This window comes from Dendrobates tinctorius, unplaced genomic scaffold (genome assembly GCF_039654945.1).
Source record: "Dendrobates tinctorius isolate UK_male_01 unplaced genomic scaffold, ASM3965494v1 ptg000060l, whole genome shotgun sequence".
Lineage (NCBI taxonomy): Eukaryota > Metazoa > Chordata > Amphibia > Anura > Dendrobatidae > Dendrobates > Dendrobates tinctorius.
Window position 1 is genome coordinate 13461449 of NW_027361728.1, and position 25750 is coordinate 13487198.

At 44.3% G+C, this 25750-nt stretch overlaps 1 protein-coding gene across 2 annotated transcripts in view; it reads left to right on the plus strand.

Moving 5' to 3' along the window:
• Positions 1–25750, plus strand: part of BDH1 (3-hydroxybutyrate dehydrogenase 1) — a 62346-nt gene that overhangs the window by 21789 nt on the left and 14807 nt on the right. For both annotated transcript variants that reach the window (XM_073578703.1, XM_073578704.1), the window contains exons 3-4: positions 12298–12358; positions 16635–16742. In XM_073578703.1, coding sequence (XP_073434804.1) covers positions 12298–12358; positions 16635–16742 — 169 coding nt within the window. The remainder of the gene's footprint in view (positions 1–12297; positions 12359–16634; positions 16743–25750) is intronic.

Consider the following 25750-nt stretch of genomic DNA (forward strand, 5'->3'; position numbering starts at 1 on the left):
GCACAAAAGAATGATCATGCTGCGATTTTTTCCGCGATGCGGTTCCGCCGCGGAAAAAAGCGCAGCATTAGCACAGCATGTGCGGAATACCATAGGAATGCATGGGGTGCGTTCTGTACACGATTTTTAAACGTTTTCGCTGAGTTTTCGGGCCGAAAATCGCTGCAAAAACGCTTAAAAATCGCTACGTGGGCACACAGCCTTAATGTTCCTAACATAAATAAAAACAAGAGAATTAGTCAGTATCACAAATAACATTTACATCCAGGTACCTTATAGATTACGTCGTCTCTGGAGTCGTTCTCCTTCTTTTCTTCTTCTTGTCCAGACCCCATGATGACTTTTCTCATCCACATCTTGTCTCTGCAGACTTCCATCTTCTCCGGTCTTCTGCAGCAAATCTCCACACGATGCCCTTAAAGATAGAAGTGTCATTATAATGCACCTAAATAAAAATATCTGCAATATACTGTCGCCTCACACTATTCCCCTCCCTCCTCATACTGTCCCCTCTAACATCCCACCTGTTCACCATACTTTCTCCTCATCTATTTACCCCCTCACTCTCTATACTGTCTGCTCACACATACCCCTGACTCCCCCATACTGTGTCTGCACACATCCCATCACGCTCACTCCCCATACTGTGTCCACATACATTCATCCGTTCGCACCACATACTGTCTGTACCCATCCCCCATACTGTTTCCTCATACATGCCCTCATACATACATACATACTCTTCATTTTGTGTCCTCAAATCTACCCACACACATTAAATCCCCCAATCCCCCACACACATCAAGTACCCCATCCACACTCCAAATCCCTCACACACATTAAATCCCGCATCCACACTCCAAATCCCTCACATTAAATAACCCCCCAATCCCCACTCCAAATCGCCCCACACATTAAGTATCCCCCATTCCCACTCAGTAACCCCCGTCCCTACTCCCAAATCCCCCCAAACATTGTGTACCCCCACTCCAAATACCCCCACACATAATTTACCCCCACTCCAAATACCCCCACACATTAACCCCCATCCCCACTCATTAACCGCCATCCCCACTCCCAAATCCCCCAACACATTATGTACCCCCCACTCCAAATCCCCCCCACACATTATGTACCCCCACTCCAAATCCCCACACATTAACCCCCATCCCCACTCATTAACCCCCATCCCCACTCATTAACCACCATCCACACTCCAAATCCCTCACACACATTAAATAACCCCCCATCCCCACTCCAAATCGCGCCACACATTATTTACCCCCACTCCAAATCCCCCCACTCATTAACCCCCCATCTCCACTCCAAATCCCTCCACACAGTATCAGCCATCCCCACTCAATAACCCACCGTCCCTACTCCCAAATCCCCCAACACATTATGTACCCCCCACTCCAAATCCCCCCACACATTATGTACCCCACTCCAAATCCCCACACATTAACCCCCATCCCCACTCATTAACATCCCCACTCATTAACCCCATCCACACTCCAAATCCCTCACACACAATAAATAACCCCCATCCCCACTCCAAATCGCCCCACACATTAAGTATCCCCCATCCCCACTCAATAACCCCCCCGTACCTACTTCCAAATCCCCCCACACATTGTGTACCCCCACTTCAAATCCCCCCAGACATTATTTACCCCCACTCCAAATCCCCCCACACAGTAAGTATCCCCAATTCCCACTCAATAACCCCCTGTCCCTACTCCAAATCCCCCAACACATTATGTACCCCCACACATTATGTACCCCCACTCCAAATCTCCACATATTAACCCCCATACCCACACATTAACCCCCCCACTCATTAACTCCCATCCCCACTCCAAATCCCCCCACACATTAACCCCATCCCCACTCATTAACCCCCCCACACATTAACCCCCATCTCCATTCATTAACCACCCCACTCCATGTCCCCCCCACACATTAACCCCCATCCTCACATTAACCCCCTTCCCCAATCTTCGGTGGTTTCTTCAGCTCCACTGTGGAGCACACTTACCACCAGTGTTCTCTCTGGGTGCCGGGGAGTGACATCAGCAGCGTGATCACATGACCTGATCACGCTGCTGACGTCGCTCTGGCCTGGCGGTCAGAGCTTCTATTGTACTGGCGTCTGTATAGACGCCAGTTCAATTGTTCCCTGGGTGCCGTTGCACGCACCTTCTCTGTGCCTGCTGTCAGCTTGACAGCTGACACAGAGAACCGCCGACTCACAGGACGGGGTTGGCAGAACACAGCCGCCAGGGAACACACTGCGGACCGCTGCATTAGGCGGCCCGACTGCGCCCCCTGCTGGCTTCGCCCGGGGCAAATGCCCCTGCTGCCCCCCTGGATACGCCTCTGTCTCTGTACTTGGCCGCATTCAAGTTTCCTTCAATTGCAACCTGTCGTCCTGTCACTGCAGATGAAAAACATCCCCATAGCATGATCCTACCACCACCATGTGGCACTGTTGGGATTTTATTGGGCAGGTGATGAGCAGTGCCTGGTTTTTTCCACACATACCGCTTAGAATTATCACCAAAAAGTTTTATCTTCGTCTCATCAGACCAGAGAATCTTATTTCTCATAGTCTGGGAGTCCTTCATGTGTTTTTTAGTAAACTCTATGCGGGATTTCATATGTCTTGCACTGAGGAGAGGCCTCCGTTGGGCCACTATGCCATAAAGGCCTGACTGGTGGATGGTTGCAGTGATAGTTGACTTTGTGGAACTTTCTCCCATCTCCCTACTGCATCTGTGGAGCTCAGCCACAGTGATCATGGGGTTCTTCTTTACCTCCCTCACCAAGGCTCTTCTCCCTCGATTGCTCAGTTTGGTTGGACGGCCAGGTCTGTGAAGACTTCTGGTGGTCCCAAACTTCTTCCATTTAAAGATTATGGAGGCCACTGTGCTCTTGGGAACCTTGAGTACTGTAGAAATTCTTTTGTAACCTTAGCCAGATCTGTGCCTTGCCACAATTCTGTCTCTGAACTCCTTGGCCAGTTCCTTTGACCTCATGATTCTTATTTGGTCTGACATGCACTGTGAGCTGTGAGGTCTTTTATAGACAGGTGTGTGGCTTTACAAATCAAGTCCTATCGGTTTAATTAAACACAGCTGGACTCCAATGAAGGAGTAGAACCATCTCAAGGAGGATCACAAGGAAATGAGCAGCATGTGACTTAAATATAAGTGTCTGAGCAAAGGGTCTGAATACTTATGACCAGGTGATATTTGTTTTCCTTTTTCAATAAATTTCTGTTCTTTTTTTCAGTCAAGATGGGATGCAGAGTGTACATTAATGAGAAAAAAATTAACTTTTTGGAATTTACCAAAGGACTGCAATGAAACAAAGAGTGAAAAATTTAAAGGGGTCTGAATACTTTCCGTATCCATTGTAAATGAGTTGTTTAGATCTATGGGCTGGACACTGATCTGCATGAGAATCTGGCTCCAGAGTACCAGTCTGAGACGTGTACCTAACAGGAAAGTAGAACTGAACTTTGCCTCTTAACAAACACGTTAACAGCTGCAGCTTTCACAGCTTTGCTTTATTGCAACACTTTCAGCCTTTATATCACGATATATAGGCATATAGTAGGATATCCATGCAAAGAGAAAAGGTCGCACTCATCGAGATGGAAGTTTCACTGATTTATTGACATATCATGAACATGTCAAGTCGGGGGAGTGACATAAGGAGTGCAAGAAAGGCTGACAACAGCCGTTTTGCGCTGCTCGAGCGCTTCAACGGGTCAAACAGTGGGGGAAGTGCCGGGTTCATATGGAAATCACATCACTCTGTACCTCCTCCCTCCACAGCTGCTGTCTAAGTGACATTAGTGAATTAAAAACATGCTGAGATGCATTACAACATGCAAAAGCATAAATTCAACTTGCTGCACAAGCAGAAAAATGGTTACATCGAGAGATAAATTACAATGCATATTCATATATCAAAGACTACTGTTATTTTCATATGTCGAAAACTACTATTTTTTTCCTTCTTTCTTTTTCTTATGGAAAACATCTACAATCATATGTATCCAGAGACCAAACTGTCTCACTATTATTGAACTATTAATATACTCACAGGAAGAGAAAAAAAAAAAAAAACTTAAAACATTTTTTTCAAAAAAATCCCTCAAAAAAATTTTTTTCAAAAAATTTTTTTCTTATCCTAAAATGAATTGTGTGCAACTTAGTAGCTGTTTTTTTAGGATTCTCATGAACTACTATATACCTGCATAGCTTTATCTTATTATGAATAAACACAAAAATGGACTATCAATGACAAATCTCAATCATAGCGGACAAAAACCGCTGCACCGAAAACGCACAATGTATATGTGCACGTATACTATGCAAACAAAAAACAAGTCACTAAACGATTCAAATGCTACGGGAGAGAAAACCCACCAAATTCAAAAAGATGTCTTTGCCTCAAATGTGTGGAAGTTCATCAAAGCTGCAATAAAAGACTCCAGGAAAAAGTACCAACCAGAAAAGCCACATGTATACATATGTGACCTAGTTCTCCTATCAACTTCAAGGGAAATGAGGGAAAATATCAACTCCTTCATAAAAAAACAGCCATGTCTATTCTATCATTAAAACCCAGCGGACCTGTCGCCTGTGTATTCATAATCCACCTGGATTCTCGTTTTAATAAGATTTTATTTAAATGCCCTCCCTGCGGCGGTAAAACCACCTTCTCGATTCCTGCAAAGGAGAGAACATTAGGGTCATTTCAGCTACTAAATTGCACACAATTCATTTTAGGATAAGAAAAAAAATTTTTGAAAAATTTTTTTAAGTTTTTTTTTTTTTTTCTTTTCCTGTGAGTATATTAATAGTTCAATAATAGTGAGACAGTTTGGTCTCTGGATACATATGATTGTAGATGTTTTCCATAAGAAAAAGAAAGAAGGAAAAAAATAGTAGTTTTCGACATATGAAAATAACAGTAGTCTTTGATATCTGAATATGCATTGTAATTTATCTCTCGATGTAACCATTTTTCTGCTTGTGCAGCAAGTTGTATTTATGCTTTTGTATGTTGTAATGCATCTCAGCATGTTTTTAATTCACTAATGTCACTTAGACAGCAGTTGTGGAGGGAGGAGGTACGGAGTCATATGATTTCCATATGAACCCAGCACTTCCCCCCACTGTTTGACCCGTTGAAGCGCTCGAGCAGCGCGAAACGGCCGTTGTCAGCCTTTCTTGCACTCCTTATGTCACTCCCCCGACTTGACATGTTCATGATATGTCAATAAATCAGTGAAACTTCCATCTCGATGAGTGCGACCTCTTCTCTTTGCATGGATTCCCAGGATTGACTGTTTCCAGGTCTGGCACCCGAGATTCCCAGCTGCTGGGCTTCTGTATGCCGCACATCATTTGAAGTCACACGGTAACAGCGGTGCCGTCCGCTTTTTATCTTGAGTTTTGTGATTTTAATATTGGACTAGTTCCAGGACTGTGCACGCTTGTTTTGCCTTTCATAGTGATGTTTTAACGGCTTGAACATTATATATAACCATGTCAGTTAACATGGAGTCAGAAGTAACCACACTGGGTAGTAACCTGCAAGCAGGTCGGGAGGATGTGGACAATTATTTTAAGGAGTGCGAAACTTGTGATGAGGTGCAAACTTTAAGCACAAAATCATTAGAGTTTAAATTCATGAATTTGGCTGAGAGAGAGATAAAATTGTTTTGGACTAATAATTCAGTCATACAGCGATTGTGGACGAGTACCACGAGGACTACGAGTATGGAAAGATATTTCTAATTTCAGTGATAACACTTCGTTCTGCACAGAATGGGAGAAGATTCTATTGAAATGCTCACAGGATTTGTTGCAACTAGTTTTGGCCACGAATTTACATAATTATGAGACAGTAAAACATGATCTTGTTAAAGCACAAGAGGAATTAAAATCCAGACTGACAGAAAATCAGTGGACATTGTTTAATAAAAAGATGGACAGTAAACTTCTACCGATGCAGGCGGAAATTAAATCAAGAAAACGTGATAAATTTCTACGGGACAAAAATGATTTCGCAAGTGGCCAGATTTTTAATTGGAATAAACAACGATCCAATATTAATACTAACTTTGGGCAATTTGGTAAAGGGAAAAATAAACGTTTCTATCACAAACAGAAACGGGCACCAGTTAAAAAAGATTACCTCACTACAGATTCAGATTCCAGCGTGGGGGAGGGGGTCAGTCACAATACTACCTCACCCGACCAGCAATCAGCATGTGAAGCAGCCCGAGTTGGATCTAATGTCCCTTTAGGCGGAGAGTCAGAAGAGGAAGGAGGAAGAGTTTTCGGTCGGTACCGCAAGAGGAAACAGGTCTCCTGGAGACAGAAGTAATAACGGACTCTCAACCATTTTCAGTGATTAATTTGACAGGACATGTTTTGAATGATTCCCATTTTGCATTATTATCTAAAGCAGGGGTCCCCAACCGCCGGTCCGTGGCCCAGCACCGGGCCGCTGCTGTGCCCTTGCCGGTCCGCGGACACAAGGGGAGCCAGGGGCGGCGCGCAGCACTTCCTAGATTGCCTTCGTGTAGCAGCGGCCAGGGAGCGATCCAAGCAGCTCCGCTGCCTGCAAGAGGAAATAGCAGGAGCGGAGCTGCAAGGACCCGTCCAGCTTCCTGCCCGCCGCCCGCGCTTCCTGTCTCTGACTGACACAGAGAGGAACGCGGCCGCTGCTGTGTCAGAGCGAGGAAGCGCGGACGATGCTGCGGACAGGTGAGTGGTGGTGTCTGTGTGTGTGTGTGTGTGTGTATGTCTGTGTGTGTGTATATATAATGTGTGTATGTCTGTCTGTGTGTGTGTGTCTTTGTGTATGTATGTCTGTGTGTGTATGTGTGTTTGTCTCTGTGTGTGTAGGTTAGCCTGGCCCTGGAGGAGATGGGGATATGAGAAGACCGTGAGGGGGAGAGAAGGCCATAATGCCTGGGGTGATGGGAGAGTCCATGAGGGGGTAATGGGATAAGGCCATGATGGGGGTGATGGAGAGAAGGCAGTGATGGGGTGATGGAGAAGGCAATGATGGGGAGAAGAGAGTGATGGGGTGAAGGCAATGATGGGGTGATGGAGAGAAGGCATTGATGGGATCATAGGAGTGATGGGGAGAAGGCAATGATAGGGGTGATGGAGAGACGGCAGTGATGGGGTGATGGAGAAGGCAATGATGGGGAGAAGGGAGTGATGGGGTGAAGGCAATGATGGGGTGATGGAGCAGGCAAGGATGGGGGTGATGGAGAGAAGGCAGTGATGGGGTGATGGCGAAGGCAATGATTGGGAGAGGGGAGTGACGGGGTGAAGGCAATGATAGGGTGATGGAGCACTCATTTAAAACCTATGGTGAGTTGAGTCACAATATAAATGTTATAATTAAATGATAAGTATGCACTGCTAAACTACAACCGTGTCCATAGCCCCGCCCCCTTATGATCAAAGCCTCGCCCCTGCCACACCTCCATCCCCGCCCTGCTGGGCCATGGAAGAATGGTCTTGCTTGAAGCCGGTCCCTGGTGCAAAAAAGGTTGGGGACCACTGATCTAAAGGTCTTAATTTTTGCATACCACAGCCTTTTGATATGACTTAATTTAGAATTGATTTATTTAAGTCTATCAGGAAGATCCATTTGCATAAACACTTTACAGCAAAACCCCCCATTGATAGTAAATTATCTGGGGAAGCACAATGTAGGGTGGGCCCTTTAGGTTTCATGGCTGGTACAGGAGCATTAGCTGATTTACATGAAGATGCCAATTTACTACTTAGTATCACAGGCTCAGATAGGGTAACTATTAATGAATCACAGTCGATCAATAGACCGTCTACAGGGGGGGTTGCTTCACAATACATGCCTCCCATATCCCCGGGTAACCTTATTGATGTGTTTTGAAATGCAAGTTATAAAGGACATTGACTCATTGGTATATCCTGTAGTGCCTTCTAATCTGAGAGACTCAGAAAGGAAGGCCATGGAGGAGATCAGAGAATGGTCTGATACCATAGTGAGACCTTCAGATAAAGGTGGCAACACGGTTTTGTTGCCCAGGGATATGTATTTTTCTGAGGCACACCGGCAGCTATCTGATACAGTAACATATACTAGATTGAAGACTGATCCCACTCCCAGGTACATCAGGGAATTAAGGTCGTTACTCAGGAAATATGTCATGATGGATGTTATTTCTGAGAAGAATGCAGAGAAATTGCTGCCGGAGTTTCCCACGCGCCCCCACTGGTACCATGTACCCAAAATCCACAAGTCTGCTTCTTGTCCCCCAGGACACCCAATCGTATCTGGGATAGGATCCGTCACGGAATCCCTGTCCCAGTATATTGATTGGTTGCTGCGCCCTTTGTTGGGAGAGATCCCGTCGTACATAAAGGACACCAATGCTTTTTTGCATGTGATACGGGATTTTGCTTGGCAACCCGGCTTCATGCTGGCATCCATAGATGTGGAGAGCTTATATACACGAATTCCCCAGAAGTTGGGTGTGGATACTATTAGAGAAATATTGAACTCCACAGGCAAAGAGCAGGGCTTTGTGGATTTTGTTTGTGAAGCTTTGAATTTCATACTTACTCACAATGCATTCACTTTTGATTGTACGTGGTACCGTCAAAATGTGGGTACCGCGATGGGTACCCCGGCAGCATGTACGTTCGCCAATCTCTTTTTAGGTGCCCTGGAAGAAAAGTATGTCTACAATGCCAAACAATTCTTTCAACATATCAGACTTTATCTCAGGTATGTGGATGACGTGTTCATTGTCTGGGATGGCACCAGAGATTCTTTTGACAAGTTTGTCAGTCATCTGAATGAGGTGAACCAGATGAACATGCTGTTCACACACAATTTTGGAGGGACACGGCTGGAATTTCTTGATGTCTTGTTGGAAGTTAAGGATAATGAAATCTGCACGTCAGTTTACAGGAAACCTTTGGCTACTAATTCCATATTGCGTTATGATAGTTTCCATCCATCACATACCATTAATTCATTGCCATATGGTCAATTTTTGAGAGTTCACCGCCTAAATAATACCTTGCAGGGCTTTGAAACACAATCTAGAGAGTTATATAATAGGTTCAGACAACGGGGATATCCTAAGGTTCTATTAGATACCACACTTGAAAAAGTAAAATCTCAGTACAGTAATAAAGTTAGAGGAGTTGTGCCTCAAAAGAATAAAAGAGTCGAAAATGAAAAGAGATTTACCTTCTCTTTTCGTTATAGTCCCATGGATCGTCAGATACGAGCAGCAATAAGAAAAAATTGGCACATTTTGGAACAAGATAGGGATTTAAGCGACATAGTATCTAGAGGATCCCTCATCTCATGTAAGCGGAGTACAAGAATTAGAGATATTCTGGTTAAGAATCGGATCGTCACTAAGCGTGACACTTGGCTGAGTAAAGGAACACCACAAGGGAATTATAGGTGTGGCCATTGTCCTTATTGCAAATTTCATCGTACTGATCGTACACTACACATGGGCGCGGTCACACATACAGTAACAGATTTGATCACATGCAAGACAGACCATGTAGTCTATGTGATTTTTTGCACATGTCGGTTTTTCTACATAGGCAAAACCATACGTCCGCTATACATTAGTTTCCGTGAGCATTTTAAGTCCATTAGAACGGGAAAAGGAGTCCAACGTTTAATTAACCATGTAAGAGATGCACATGGAAATGACCCTAATGTTCTCTCCTTTGCAGGAATCGAGAAGGTGGTTTTACCGCCGCAGGGAGGGCATTTAAATAAAATCTTATTAAAACGAGAATCCAGGTGGATTATGAATACACAGGCGACAGGTCCGCTGGGTTTTAATGATACAATAGACATGGCTGTTTTTTTTTATGAAGGAGTTGATATTTTCCCTCATTTCCCTTGAAGTTGATAGGAGAACTAGGTCACATATGTATACATGTGGCTTTTCTGGTTGGTACTTTTTCCTGGAGTCTCTTATTGCAGCTTTGATGAACTTCCACACATTTGAGGCAAAGACATCTTTTTGAATTTGGTGGGTTTTCTCTCCCGTAGCATTTGAATCATTTAGTGACTTGTTTTTTGTTTGCATAGTATACGTGCACATATACATTGTGCGTTTTCGGTGCAGCGGTTTTTGTCCGCTATGATTGAGATTTGTCATTGATAGTCCATTTTTGTGTTTATTCATAATAAGATACAGCTATGCAGGTATATAGTAGTTCATGAGAATCCTAAAAAAAACAGCTACTAAGTTGCACACTATTCATTTTAGGATAAGAAAAAAATTTTTTGAAAAAAAAATTTTTAAGTTTTTTTTTTTTTTTTTCTCTTCCTGTGAGTATATTAATAGTTCAATAATAGTGAGACAGTTTGGTCTCTGGATACATATGATTGTAAATGTTTTCCATAAGAAAAAGAAAGAAGGAAAAAAATAGTAGTTTTCGACATGAAAATAACAGTAGTCTTTGATATATGAATATGCATTGTAATTTATCTCTCGATGTAACCATTTTTCTGCTTGTGCAGCAAGTTGTATTTATGCTTTTGCATGTTGTAATGCATCTCAGCATGTTTTTAATTCACTAATGTCACTTAGACAGCAGCTGTGGAGGGAGGAGGTACGGAGTGATGTGATTTCCATATGAACCCGGCACTTCCCCCCACTGTTTGACCCGTTGAAGCGCTCGAGCAGCGCGAAACGGCCGTTGTCAGCCTTTCTTGCACTCCTTATGTCACTCCCCCGATTTGACATGTTCATGATATGTCAATAAATCAGTGAAACTTCCATCTCTATGAGTGCGACCTTTTCTCTTTGCATGGATTCCCAGGATTGACTGTTTCCAGGTCTGGCACCCGAGATTCCCAGCTGCTGGGCTTCTGTATGCCGCACATCATTTGAAGTCACACGGTAACAGCGGTGCCGTCCGCTTTTTATCTTGAGTTTTGTGATTTAATATAGTAGGATATATCGCCCATAGGGTAATGTTATTAAGGAAAGTATATACACTGAGTTATAAAGAGTAATCTTTTAGCGGATAACTATAAATGGAATAGCATGGTCTACTACTTTTTTATGGTGTACCAAACATTACTGGCCCAAAAGAGGCTAAGGCTATGTGCCCACGTTAGCATTTTTAAACGCTCAGAAAACCGGACTTATTCCCAAAAACCGCGCGTTTTATTTCCGCTCGTTTTTTGTGCGATTTTTGCACAAAAACCGCGCGTTTTTTTCCACGCGGTTTCTGGGAACATTGAAAATAGCTAAAAACGTGGACCTATGTGGAAAATAATGAGCGTGCTGCATTTTTAGCCACTAAGCGTTTTCTGAGCGGAAAAAAAACGCATGCATTAGCACAAAAAGCCAAAAATGCGTTCAAATGAATGGGAAGCTTATTTTAAGCGTTTCTGAAGCATCTGATCCTACACAAACGCTTCAAAAACGCTTCAAAAAACACAATGTGGGCACACAGCCTAAAGGTAAAATCTGTTTGCCTTTATTGTATATGATATAGGTATGTCTATAGTGTATATCACGAGCTTTTTTGTAGTGGTTTTCACACAGCCTAGTCTTAACCCTGAGTTATTATTATTTAAATACATCCAATTGCGGAACGTATTATTATTCTAAGATCTATTGATTAAAATCAACCTTTGTACGTGGCACAACCCCTTAAGTCTTCTGTCCTGCTCCTACTAATAAGATATCTGTGAGATTCCTTCTGCCCTGCAGCTACTGCATAGTGTGGGGGTCTTCTTCTAGTGCAGCTCCTGGCATCTGCAGGGTCTTATGTATCTGCTTCATGAACATGTCTTTCCTTCCAGAAAAGCCCCTTTGTTATATCATGCAACACTTTCTATCATACGCTGTGATCTGCCTTTGAAGTAAATCAGTATTTTTATGTTGTAAGTATATGGACATTAGGGGAGACAGCGCTTTTTTGGCCCATTTGGTCTCACTCCTGCCAAGTAATTTTAGAGGAAACCCTATCATATAACAGAGTGAAACACATGCGTAATATGGAAGGGCATTAACAAGTGAAGAAATATGACTCAAAAATAAAAAAAACCTTTTCCTATAAGAATTGTAAAAATAAGGTATGATATTGGAATTACCGTATTTGCTGCCCACTTCCACATTTATTTATCAGGTTCCTTAATCTGTTTTGTTCTTTGGATTTTTAACTTAAATGTATTTGATAATTGGAATTGTGTTTTATTTTTCACACTTCTTAGATTTCTGCAAAAGTTGTGTTCTGTTCTGCCGAACCGTTCCTACGCGAGTCAACCCGAAGGGGTATGTACGTGCTACACGTGTATCTATTCCCTCCTTTTATATTTCCCAGATATGTGCCTTGTTTCACATTCTGTTTATTACTTTCTACATTGTAGACCTCTCAGACTAAATTTACCCTTATACTGAAATTATACTTTTACTATATGTACAGTAGTTACGGTGTGTTGAAAAAGTATGCATACCCTATGAACTGTTTCATATTTTTTCACTTACATCCTCAAATTTATATCTATTTTATTGAGATTTTAGGTGATATACCAACAGAAAGCAAGGATTTGTGAAGTGTAAAGGAAATGATATAAGGTTGTTTAAATATTTAAAAAATATAAATCTGAAATTACTTTGTAGGACCATCTTTTGCTGCAATTATTGCTGCAAGTCTTTATGGGTATGTATCTACCAGACTTCAACATCTGGAGGTTGAAATTTTTGCCCATTCTTCTGTGCAAATTAGCTCTAGGTCAGTGAGATTGAATGGAGGTGTCTGAGAACGGCAATTTTTAAGTCTTGCCACAGATTCTCAGTGGGATTTAGGTCTGGACTGTGACTGGGCCATTCACACACACAAAATATTGCAATAATATAATATGTTATGTAAGAGCAGTACAAATCATACAGTGGGGTAAAAAAGTATTTAGTCAGTCAGCAATAGTGCAAGTTCCACCACTTAAAAAGATGAGAGGCGTCTGTAATTTACATCATAGGTAGACCTCAACTATGGGAGACAAACTGAGAAAAAAAAATCCAGAAAATCACATTGTCTGTTTTTTTTTCATTTTATTTGCATATTATGGTGGAAAATAAGTATTTGGTCAGAAACAAGCAATCAAGATTTTTGGCTCTCACAGACCTGTAACTTCTTCTTTAAGAGTCTCCTCTTTCCTCCACTCATTACCTGTAGTAATGGCACCTGTTTAAACTTATCAGTATAAAAAGACACCTGTGCACACCCTCAAACAGTCTGACTCCAAACTCCACTATGGTGAAGACCAAAGAGCTGTCAAAGGACACCAGAAACAAAATTGTAGCCCTGCACCAGGCTGGGAAGACTGAATCTGCAATAGCCAACCAGCTTGGAGTGAAGAAATCAACTGTGGGAGCAATAATTAGAAAATGGAAGACATACAAGACCACTGATAATCTCCCTTGATCTGGTGCTCCACGCAAAATCCCACCCCGTGGGGTCAGAATGATCACAAGAACGGTGAGCAAAAATCCCAGAACCACGCGGGGGGACCTAGTGAATGAACTGCAGAGAGCTGGGACCAATGTAACAAGGCCTACCATAAGTAACACACTACGCCACCATGGACTCAGATCCTGCAGTGCCAGACGTGTCCCACTGCTTAAGCCTGTACATGTCCGGGCCCATCTGAAGTTTGCTAGAGAGCATTTGGATGATCCAGAGGAGTTTTGGGAGAATGTCCTATGGTCTGATGAAACCAAACTGGAACTGTTTGGTAGAAACACAACTTGTCGTGTTTGGAGGAAAAAGAATACTGAGTTGCATCCATCAAACACCATACCTACTGTAAAGCATGGTGGTGGAAACATCATGCTTTGGGGCTGTTTCTCTGCAAAGGGGCCAGGACGACTGATCCGGGTACATGAAAGAATGAATGGGGCCATGTATCGTGAGATTTTGAGTGCAAACCTCCTTCCATCAGCAAGGGCATTGAAGATGAAACGTGGCTGGGTCTTTCAACATGACAATGATCCAAAGCACACCGCCAGGGCAACGAAGGAGTGGCTTCGTAAGAAGCATTTCAAGGTCCTGGAGTGGCCTAGCCAGTCTCCAGATCTCAACCCTATAGAAAACCTTTGGAGGGAGTTGAAAGTCCGTGTTGCCAAGCGAAAAGCCAAAAACATCACTGCTCTAGAGGAGATCTGCATGGAGGAATGGGCCAACATACCAACAACAGTGTGTGGCAACCTTGTGAAGACTTACAGAAAACGTTTGACCTCTGTCATTGCCAACAAAGGATATATCACAAAGTATTGAGATGAAATTTTGTTTCTGACCAAATACTTATTTTCCACCATAATATGCAAATAAAATGAAAAAAAAAAACAGACAATGTGATTTTCTGGATTTTTTTTTCTCAGTTTGTCTCCCATAGTTGAGGTCTACCTATGATGTAAATTACGGACGCCTCTCATCTTTTTAAGTGGTGGAACTTGCACTATTGCTGACTGACTAAATACTTTTTTTCCCCACTGTATGTCCTAATTAAAATATGTAATTACAATGGATAAAAAAATCTTGAGTAATACATATAATAAAATATGATGCCAACAAAAGTGCCCCCCAAACACAGTAAGATAGCACCACAGTGAATTTCTCTGCAGTAACCTCCACATGCACAGTGATGACCCTACTATACCCTCCTCCCTCATTCCCCCCCGACAAAGAATGGTGACCCTATCACAGTATGATTCTCCAACTGTGATCCCCACACCACTCTTCATACAGTATTACAGCCACAAAAAGTGCTCCATACAATATAATAAGCGCCACATAGTCCTCCATACAGTATAACGGGGCCCTGCATTGCTTTCCATACAGTATAATTGCCGCACATAGTGCTCCATACAGTATAATGTCCACAAAAAGTGCTCTATAGAATATAATGAGCCCCATATAGTGCTCTATTCAATATAATGGGCACCACATAGTGCTCCATACAGTATAACGGCCCTAAATAGTGCTCCATGCAGAATAATCAGATTAATATCCGCAAAAAGTGCTCTATACAGTATAATGGCCCAACACAGTTCTCCATACACTATAATGGGCCCCATATATTGCTCCATACAGTATAATGTCCTCACATAGTGCACCATACAGTATAACGGCCCCACCTCGTGCTTCATACAGTATAATTGGTTGCACATTTAACAAAAAAAAAAAAAAACAAACATTTGCACATCTGCTCGTTTCCCCGTTGCTCCGGTGTCTTCATGGTGTCCTCAGATCCTCTGTATATCTTGGTACAGCGGGCACCTTGTATTGATGTCATCACACCCGCTGTGCTGAGACGTCAGACGCAGGAGGAGAATGATGGAAAAGGGACCATCAGCTGATGCTCTCTTCTCCATCATCGCTTTCAACTGTATCAGCATCTAGGATGCCGATGTAGTTGAAAGTGCGATGTCTGGCGGAGGCTCTGCTTGGCGTCGCGGACCAAATATACTTGGGAGACCCACCCGGCCAAATATGCCCTTCCTGCAGACCAGATTTTGATTGTGGGCTAGAGTTTAATGTGCTCTAGAGGTTTTCCTTTAGTATTGCTTTGTATTTGACTCCATCCATCTTCCCATCAACCCTGACCAGCTTCCTTGTCTTTTCTGAAGAAGAGCATCCCCACAGCATGATGCTGCCACCACCAACATGTTTAATGATGGGGATGTTTTTTTCAAGATGATGTGCAGTGTTAGGTTTCCGCCAAGCATAGCATTTTGCATTTAGCCCAAAAAGTTCTACTTTGGTCTCATCTGACCAGAGCACCTTCTTCCACATGCTAGCGGTGTCCCATGCATGGCTCTTTGTAAACTACAAACAGGACTCCTTATAGCTTGTTTTCAAAAATGGCTTTGTTCCTGCATCTATTCCATAAAGGCCAGATATGTGGATTTCCTCCCCTGAGCTGTAGATCTCTGCAGCTCCTCCATAGTGACTATGTTTGATCTCTAATGTTCTCAAACAAACCCCTGAGGTCTTCACAGAACTTCTGTGGTTGTACTGAGAATAAATTACACACAGGTAGACTCAATTTTAAATTCAGTTCATCACTCAGGATTTTATTTTAGGGTAGCAGACTGCAAATGTACATCACAATATTCAGATTTATAATTTTTAAAATATTTAGAAAACCATGTATCATTTCCTTTACACTTCACAAATACTTGCTACTGTGTGTTGGTTTATCACATAAAATCCCAATAAAATGCATTTACGTTTGTGGGTGTAACATGAAAAAAATGTGGAAAAGTTCACACGGTGTGAATACTATTTCAAGGCTCTGTATTACAAGTGCTAAGCCCTGTAGATGAAGTTTTATATTACAGAACTTGTGTTATTTCACCTGATGTGTAAATATCCCACACAGAAAAAACATCTTTATGCACTTGCTCTGTGGTGTACTGCTTTGTCCTTCACTTTTGTTCTTAGTTTCCTTTACTTTATATTACGCTCCCTGGCATAATGTTTTATGCTCATTTGGCAATATACAGATTATGGCTATTTCTACTCACAGTTGTTACTTTATCTTTGCAGGCTAATAAAGCTGTGCTTGTCACAGGATGTGATTCAGGATTTGGATTTTCACTGGCTAAGCATCTTCATGGCAAAGGATTCACTGTGTTTGCAGGATGTCTGTTAAAGGTATGTTACTATAAGCATATGTTCATACCTTGCAGAAATGTCTGACTGTTCCATTCAAATTTTAAAATGCATTTAGCACTCAAACATATAGGTTAAATCAATATGAATTTCATATAGTGTCCCGATCTGAATCTCTGTACCTTTTAGGCTAGTTTCACACTTGCTTTTTTTTGCAGCGCGTTTTTCCCGCAAAAAAACGCATTGAAAAAACGCATACAAAAGCATACAACTGCTGCGTTTTTTTCAAGCATTTTTATGAGCATGCATGAAAAAAACGCAGCGTTTGTATGCGTTTTTAGTGCGTTTTTACCGCGTTTGCGTTTTTTTCCAACATTTTTAGGTGGCCCCTCACACTACCCAAACCATGACTTTACTAACCCTAACCCTGACCCTAACCCTAACCCTGACCCTAACCCTTAATCAAACCATACTTAACCCTAATCCTGACCCTAACCTTGACCCTAATCCTTAACAAAACCATACTTAACCCTAACCCTGACCCTAACCCTAACCCTAACCCTTAACAAAACCATACTTAACCCTAATCCTGACCCTAACCCTGACCCTAACCCTTAACCAAACCATACTTAACCCTAATCCTGACCCTAACCCTGACCCTAACCCTAACCCTGACCCTAACCCTTAACAAAACCATACTTAACCCTAATCCTGACCCTAACCCTTAACAAAACCATACTTAACCCTAACCCTAACCCTGACCCTAACCCTTAACCAAACCATTCTTAACCCTAATCCTGACCCTAACCCTGACCCTAACCCTTAACAAAACCATACTTAACCCTAACCCTGACCCTAACCCTGACCCTAACCCTGACCCTAACCCTTAACAAAACCATACTTAACCCTAATCCTGACCCTAACCCTGACCCTAACCCTTAACCAAACCATACTTAACCCTAACCCTGACCCAAACCCCAACCCTAACCCTGACCCTAACCCTAACCCTAAACCCCCTTAACTAACCCTAACTCTAACCCAAACCCCTAAATTCCTTGTTTAAAAAAAAAAAACGCATATGCAAAAAAACGCATACATGAGCATGCCAGTGCGCACATATGCGCATCCATAGGCTATAATGGCCATTTTTAGCGCAAAACGTGCGCATATGTGCGCATGCGCTTTTTTGCAGGGCCAAAAAATGCAACATGCTGCGTCTGGAAAATACAAACGCACACCCCAAAAAAACGCAGCGCATGAAAATCGCATACATGCGCTTACAAGCGCGCAGGTATGCACACCCATGTTAAATATAGGGGAAAAAACGCATGCGCACATGTGCGTTTTTTTCCAGCGCTAAAAAACGCAAATGTGAAACCAGCCTTACCTATGCATTTTCTTACCGGAAATCTGCAGTATGAAATAGTACAATCAACCAATCAACTACTTAATTCCGAACAGAATATGCATATACAGTGGGTACGGAAAGTATTCAGACCCCTTTAAATTTTTCACTCTTTGTTTCATTGCAGCCATTTGGTAAATTCAAAAGAGTTCATTTTTTTTCTCATTAATGTACACTCTGCACCCCATCTTGACTGAAAAAAAAACAAATTTAGAAACTTTTACAAATGTATTAAAAAGGAAAAACTAAAATATCACATGGCCATAAGTATTCAGACCCTTTGCTTAAACACTCATATTTAAGTCACCTGCTATCCATTTCCCTGTGATTCTCCTTCAAATGGTTCTACTTCTTCATTGGAGTCCAGCTGTGTTTAACTAAACTGATAGGACTTGAATTGTAAAGGCACACACTTGTCTATATAGGACCTCACAGTGCATGTCAGACCACCTGAGAATCATGAGGTCAAAGGAACTGGCCAAGGAGCTCAGAGACAGAATTGTGGTCAGGCACACATCTGGCTAAGGTTACAAAAGAATTTCTGCAGTACTCAAGGTTCCTAAGAGCACAGTGGCCTCCATAATTCTTAAATGGAAGAAGTTTGGGACCACCAGAAGTCTTCCTAGACCTGGCTGTCCAGCCAAACTGAGCAATTGTGGAAGAAGAGCCGTGGTGATAAGGTAAAGAAGAACCCCAAGATCACTGTAGCTGAGCTCCACAGATGCAGTAGTGAGATAGGAAGAATTTCCACAAAGTCAACTATCACTGCAGCCCTCCACCAGTCGGGCCTTTATGGCAGTGACCCAATGGAAACCTCTCCTCAGTGACAGACATATGAAACCCGCATAGAGTTTGCTAAAAAAAAAAAACACATGAAGGACTCCCAGAGTATGAGAAATAAGATTCTCTGGTCTGATGAGACGAAGATAGAATTTTATGGTGATAATTCTAAGCGGTATGTGTGGAGAATACCAGGCACTGCTCATTACCTGCCCAATAAAATCCCAACAGTGCAACATGGTGGTGGTAGGATCATGCTATGGGGTATTTTTCTGTTAGGAACGGCGGAACGCACTAAATAAAAATAATAATAAAGTGCGTTCGCCGCTCGGGGTCCATCGTGCAGTAGGTGATATAACCGCTGCTAAGTGGTGGCAGGAGCAATATGGCGGTAATGCGCCAATGGCGGATCTTAATAGGGGCGGATGGGGCGGTCGCCCCGGGCCCAAGGTTTTTTGGGGGCCCAGGGGCAGGGGCCCAGGGGCAGGGGCGGGCTGGGCCGGGTGGCAGAGAGGCAAATGCCCCCCGGACCGCTCCCCCAGCACCTGTACAGGGCCGGCCGTGCCCTGTGCTGTGACGCCGCCGGCAGCAGACAGCCGCCCGCGTCACATTCTATGAGGGGCCGGGAGCTGTGCACAGCCGTCACCTTGACGGCTGCTCAGCTCTGGCTGTACTTCCGGGTCAGATGTCGGGCGTGCGCGATGACGTCATCGTGCACGCGCCGACATGTCCCGGAGGATGCTGAAAGCAGAGGCGCTGCTGGGGAGCGAGCCGGCTGTGAGGTAAGTATGGGGAACTTTTTTTATTTTTTTTTTATTTATAAAATGAATTAAATGGGGGAGGGGGTGAGTGGGGGCTGTACACAATGAAGGGGGGGTGACTGGGGCCTGTATATGATGACGGGGGGGTGACTGGGGCCTGTATATGATGAAGGGGGGGTGACTGGGGCCTGTATATGATGAAGGGGGGGTGACTGGGGGCTGTATATGATGAAGGGGGGGTGACTAGGGCCTGTATATGATGAAGGAGGGGTGACTGGGGCCTGTATATGATGAAGGGGGGTGACTGGGGCCTGTATATGATGAAGGGGGGGTGACTGGGGCCTGTATATGATGAAGGGGGGGTGACTGGGGCCTGTATATGATGGAGGGGTGACTGGGGCCTGTATATGATGAAGGGGGGGGTGACTGGGGGCTGTATATGATGAAGGGGGGGTGACTGGGGCCTGTATATGATGAAGGGGGGGTGACTGGGGCCTGTATATGATGAAGGGGGGGTGACTGGGGCCTGTATATGATGAAGGGGGGGTGACTGGGGCCTGTATATGATGAAGGGGGGGTGACTGGGGCCTGTATATGATGAAGGGGGGGTGACTGGGGGCTGTATATGATGAACGGGGGATGACTGGGGTTGTACAGGGGGGGGATGAGTGGGGGCTTCACAGGATGAAGGGGGGATGAGTGGGGGCTTCACATGATGAAGGGGGGTGAGTGGGGCTGCACATGATGAAGGGGGGGTGAGTGGGGCTGCATATGATGAAGGGGGGGTGAGTGGGGCTGCATATGATGAAGGGGGGGTGAGTGGGGCTGCACATGATGAATTGGGGGTAAGGGGGACTGCACATGATGATGGGGTAGTGGGGCTGCACATGAAGTTGGGGGGGGAAGGGGACTGCACATGATAAAATGGAAGGGGGGATAAGGGGCTGCAAATGATGAAGCGGCACTGCAGATGAAGTGAGTGGGTGATAGGGGACTGCAATGGATGAAGTAAGGGGACTTCAAATTAAAGTGGGGACATTAAAGTGGATCCCCTATGGCCAGGATCACGTTGGGCGATTTTGTGCGTATTGGCCGTAGGCCTACAGCTTATGTGCAACGTCTTTTTAGGCCATGTCCACACGTGGTGGAATGGTGGCGGGTTTTCCGTATGGACCCGCAGCAAACCAAGTGCTGCGGTCCGTACGGCTGTCAATTCCCGCACGGGGACCGCAGCGCTCAGGTGGGAAGGGGGGTACAGGGGCCCAGGTTTTATGAACAGCCCCGGGCCCATAGTCCACTTAATCCGCCACTGTAATGCGCACAGGGTTAAACTTCACCCAGGTGCGCAGAGCAATCTCAGTTAAGGGTACTGTCACACTTAGCGATGTACCAGCGATCCCGACCAGCGATATGACGTGGTCAGGATCGCTAGTACATCGCTAAGTGGTCGCTAGTGAGCTGCCACACAGGCAGATCTCACCAGCGACATCGCAGGGGACGGGGGTCGCTACTTTCCTGTCACACCAGGCGATCCTGCGTCCTCCCGCCCGGCTCCACGCTCGTCGCTCGTCTCTCCACAGGAAGCGCCGCAGGAAGCTGACGACGAGAAGCAGTCCAGGACGTTCTCGCGCGATCAGCGATAATCAGTGGGGGAGCGGTCAGGTAAGTATCAGACATAGCGATATCGCTAGCAATATCGCTATAACGTCACAAGTTATAGCGATATTGCTAGCGATATCGCTTAGTGTGACATGCCCTTAAGTCACAGAGATGCAAAATAAACACAAATACAAAGACTGAGCCTGTTGAGGTCACAGTACTCAGTATAAATACACACACGGTATCCGGTCACAGGAGTAGCCCAAGACGGCGGCACTACGTCCGTCTAGACCTATCGTGTGTGCGGCGTCGCAGCTGCGGACGCTAAAGAGAGCTGCTACTGCAGCGCGGCATGGACACTGCCGCCAAACGACAAAGCTATGACGCAAGCGCAATGTCGGACGCTAGCAGCTGTGGATGTTGCAAGAGAGGAGCGCTGGCGCTGATTCTAACTCAGTCCCTAACTACATACGTAATATCAGAGGGAAGGAGTTTTATAATGAGTCATTCACCAGAATCATACATCCGTCCTCATACACACAGTAGCAAGTAAGTCTATACTAGCGCATGGCGGAACAGCCATGCGTGCCTTTTATAGCAGCCGGGACCTTCTGCAAGCCTCCAGATCTCTGAGATAGACCAATGAGATCTGGAGCAGGACCTGAGCACATGACTCCCGATCTCCAATGGGAGATCGTCCCATGAGCATGCTCAGTAGGAGGGCAGAAGGACTTTGCCTTGCAGCAAATCTCTCCTGAGGCTATCTCCTCTGCGATCTCCTCTGCAGTAGATAAACAGTAGGAGACTGCAGAATGTGAGGGTCTGGATCCCTGCAGAGAAAATGCAGAAATCCGACGCCTAACATTTTTCAGCTACAGGGACAGGACGACTGGTTGCAATTGAAGGAAACATGAATGCGGCCAAGTACAGAGAAATCCTGGATGAAAATCTCTTCCAGAGTGCTCTGGACCTCAGACTTGACCTAAGGTTCACCTTCCATTCTTTCAACAAGACAATGACTCTAAAAACACAGCTAAAATAACACTATCCAACCTGACGGAACTAGAGAGGATCTGCAAGGAAGAATGGCAGAGAATCCCCAAATCCAGGTGTGAAAAACTTGTTGCATCATTCCCAAGAAGACTCATGGCTGTACTAGCTCAAAAGGGTGCTTTCTACTCAATACTGAGCAAAGGGTCTGAATACTTATGACTAGAGTTGAGCGACTTTGGTTGGATCGGGTTTCGTGAAACCCGAATGAAACAAAATTTGTTTCAGATGAAACTGGTCCAACTAGAGCAAAAAAGAAATGAGTTTCGTAGGAAACCTGACCCCAATGCAAGTCAATGGGAAATAAAAGTTGGCACTGAGCGGATGACATTCATCCACTCAATGCCGACTTTTATTCCCCATTGACTTGCATTGGGGTCGGGTTTCAGACGAAACTCCGACTTTTTTTGCTCTAGTCGGACCAGTTTCATCTGAAACAAATTTTGTTTTTTTCGGGTTTCACGAAACCTGATCCGACCAAAGTCGCGCAACTCTACTTATGACCATGTGATATTTCCGTTTTGCTTTTTTAATAAGTTTGCAAAATTTCTACATTTGGTTTTTTTTCAGTCAAGATGGGGTACAGAGTGTACATTAATGAGAAAAAAATGAATTTTTTTGAATTTACCAAATGGCTGCAACGAAACAAAGAGTGAAAAATGTAAAGGACTCTTAATACTTTCCATACCCATTGTATGCTTTTTAGGATGGATTCCAATAGTGACAGATGGTGCTGTGAGGAATCTGCGTAATAAATTTGTTTAATATGTGCTTTGGAGAGCATATATTACACAAGGAGTGCACAACTTTTTCCTGAGAGCCACATTGTCAGGTTGATCCAACCCTAAGGCCCACAATAAAACATCATAAACTTCAAAACATAAATATCTAATAGATTCTGATTCTCAGTTTGGGACTCCCACCTATCAGAAGGATAGAGGTCCTCTTTTCTACTGTTCTCAATCCAGTAGAGGATTATGATAGCCTTCTTAATTGTAGTTTATGCTAGATGCTGATACATCCAAGTTCTTCCCTTTTCTAATAATAATAATAATAATAATAATAATAATAATAATAATAATCTTTATATAAATCCAACATATTCGGCAGCGCTTTACAGTTTAACAGTTCCAAGCATAAGTCATAAGTAACAACGTTAACAATACAATAATTAAAGCAAAATAAGACGACCCTGCTGGTGAGAGCTTACAATCTACAATGAGGTGGGGGAGATACAAAGTACAGGTGTGTATTTACAATGATGTATTTACAATGATGGTCCAGCCATCTTGAGGGAGTGAGGGATGGATTAAGATATTGAATGGCCTACACATGCACACTTACACATAGAATGACTATGATTAGTGAACGTGATAGGCCGCTTTGAACAAATGTGTTTTGAGGGAGCGCCTGAAACTATGCAAATTGTGGATAGTTTTAATTTCTTGGGGTAGAGCATTCCAGAGGATTGGCGTAGCGCGGGAGAAGTCTTGGAGTCGGGAGTGGGAGGTACGGATTAGTGCAGAGGTTAGTCGAAAGTCGTTTGCAGATCGCAGCGGTCGGTTAGGCCAATAGACAGAAATGAGGGAGGAGGTGTAGTAGGGTGCTGCTCTATGGAGAGCTTTGTGGGTGAGAACAAGTACTTTGAATTGGATCCTATAATGAATGGGCAGCCAATGTAAGGACTGGCGAAGAGCGGACGTGTCCGAGTACCGATTAGCCAGATGGACGATCCTGGCTGCTGCATTAAGTATGGATTGGAGAGGGGATAGTCAAGTAACGGGGAGGCCAATTAATAGAGCGTTGCAGTAATCCAGGCGGGAGTGGATCAAGGCTACAGTGAGGGTTTTTGTTGTTTCTGTGGTGAGAAACGGGCGGATTCTAGAGATGTTCTTTAGGTGTAAGCGGCAAGAGCGGGCAAGAGATTGTATATGGGATGTGAAGGAGAGATTGGTGTCAAACATAACACCCAGACAGCGCGCCTGCTGCCGGGGTGTTATTGTGGTGCCACCCACGGAGAGGGAAATGTCAGATTTAGGCAGGTTAGTAGACGGCGGGAGCAGAAGTTCAGTTTTGGAGAGGTTGAGTTTAAGATAGAGAGCGGACATGATGTTGGAGAGTGCGGACAGACAGTCACTGACGTTCTTTAGTACAGCGAGGGTAAGGTCTGGGAATGACGTATATAGTTGTCATCAGTATAAAGATGGTACTGAATGCCAAATCTGCTGATGGTCTGTCCAATTGGGCCGTGTAGAGAGAGAAGAGAAGGGGGCCAAGGACTGAGCCCCGAGGTACCCGACAGCGAGAGGAAGAGGAGATGATGTGGAGCCAGAGAACAAAACACTGAAGGAGCAGTCAGAAAGATAGGAGGAGAACCAGGAGAGAGCAGTGTCCTTCATGCCTAGTGACTGGAGCCTAGAGAGTAGAAAATGGTGGTCAACCGTGTCAAAAGCTGCAGACAGGTCAAGAAGAATGAGCAGAGAGTGGTCACCGTTACGTTTTGCTGTCAGAAGGTCATTGGTCACTTTGAGCGCAGTTTCAGTCGAATGTAGGGGGCGGAAGCCGGACTGTGTAGGGTCTAGGAGGAAGTGACTGGAGAGGTAACGGGTAAGGCGGAGTAAACTAGACGCTCCAAAAGTCTAGAGATGAAGGGGAGATTGGAGACTGATCTGTAGTTGTTTGTGCGGGATGGGTTGAGAGCGGGTTTCTTTAGTAATGGAGTAACAATAGCGTGTTTCAAGGAGGATGGGAAAATGCCCGAGGAGTGGGAGAGATTAAAGATTGCAGTTAGGTGAGTTGTGACGACTGGAGAGAGAGACTGGAGATGTGAGGGAATGGGGTCGGTAGTGCATGTGGTCGGACGAGAGGAGTCTGGAGACTTCTTCTGTGATGGGATCAAATGTGGAAAGTGAGCCAGGGGAGATGCAGGAAGGGATGGCAGTCACAGCACTTGGTGGTTGGGAGCAGATTTCCTGACGGATATTATCTATTTTTTCTGTAAAGTGGGAGGCCAGGTCATCAGTACAAATGTCTGTGATAGGGGCTTGTGCTTTTGGCCTGAGGAGGGAGTGAAAAGTTTCTTGGGGTTGTTGGCTAGTGAGGAGATCAGGGTGGTGAAGCAGGTCTGTTTGGCGAGGTGAAGGGCAGCGTTATAGGTTCTTAACATAAATTTGAAGTGGATGAAGTCTTCTGGTGTGCGGGTTTTTCTCCATAGGCGTTCAGCACTCCTAGAGCATCCCATAAACTATAGTCCCATAAACTACAATGATTATGGCAGCACTCTTGTTTTTCCACTTCTTTACTTCATCTACTTCACTCATAGTGCACTATGTGGCCATATCACTATGGTCCCTATGGTGCTACCTGACGCCCTACTAGTCCCTAACATGGAAAATACAGAGGATCAGACACTACCAGGCATATCTATGAGCAGGTAGTGGGAGGTCAGGATAGAA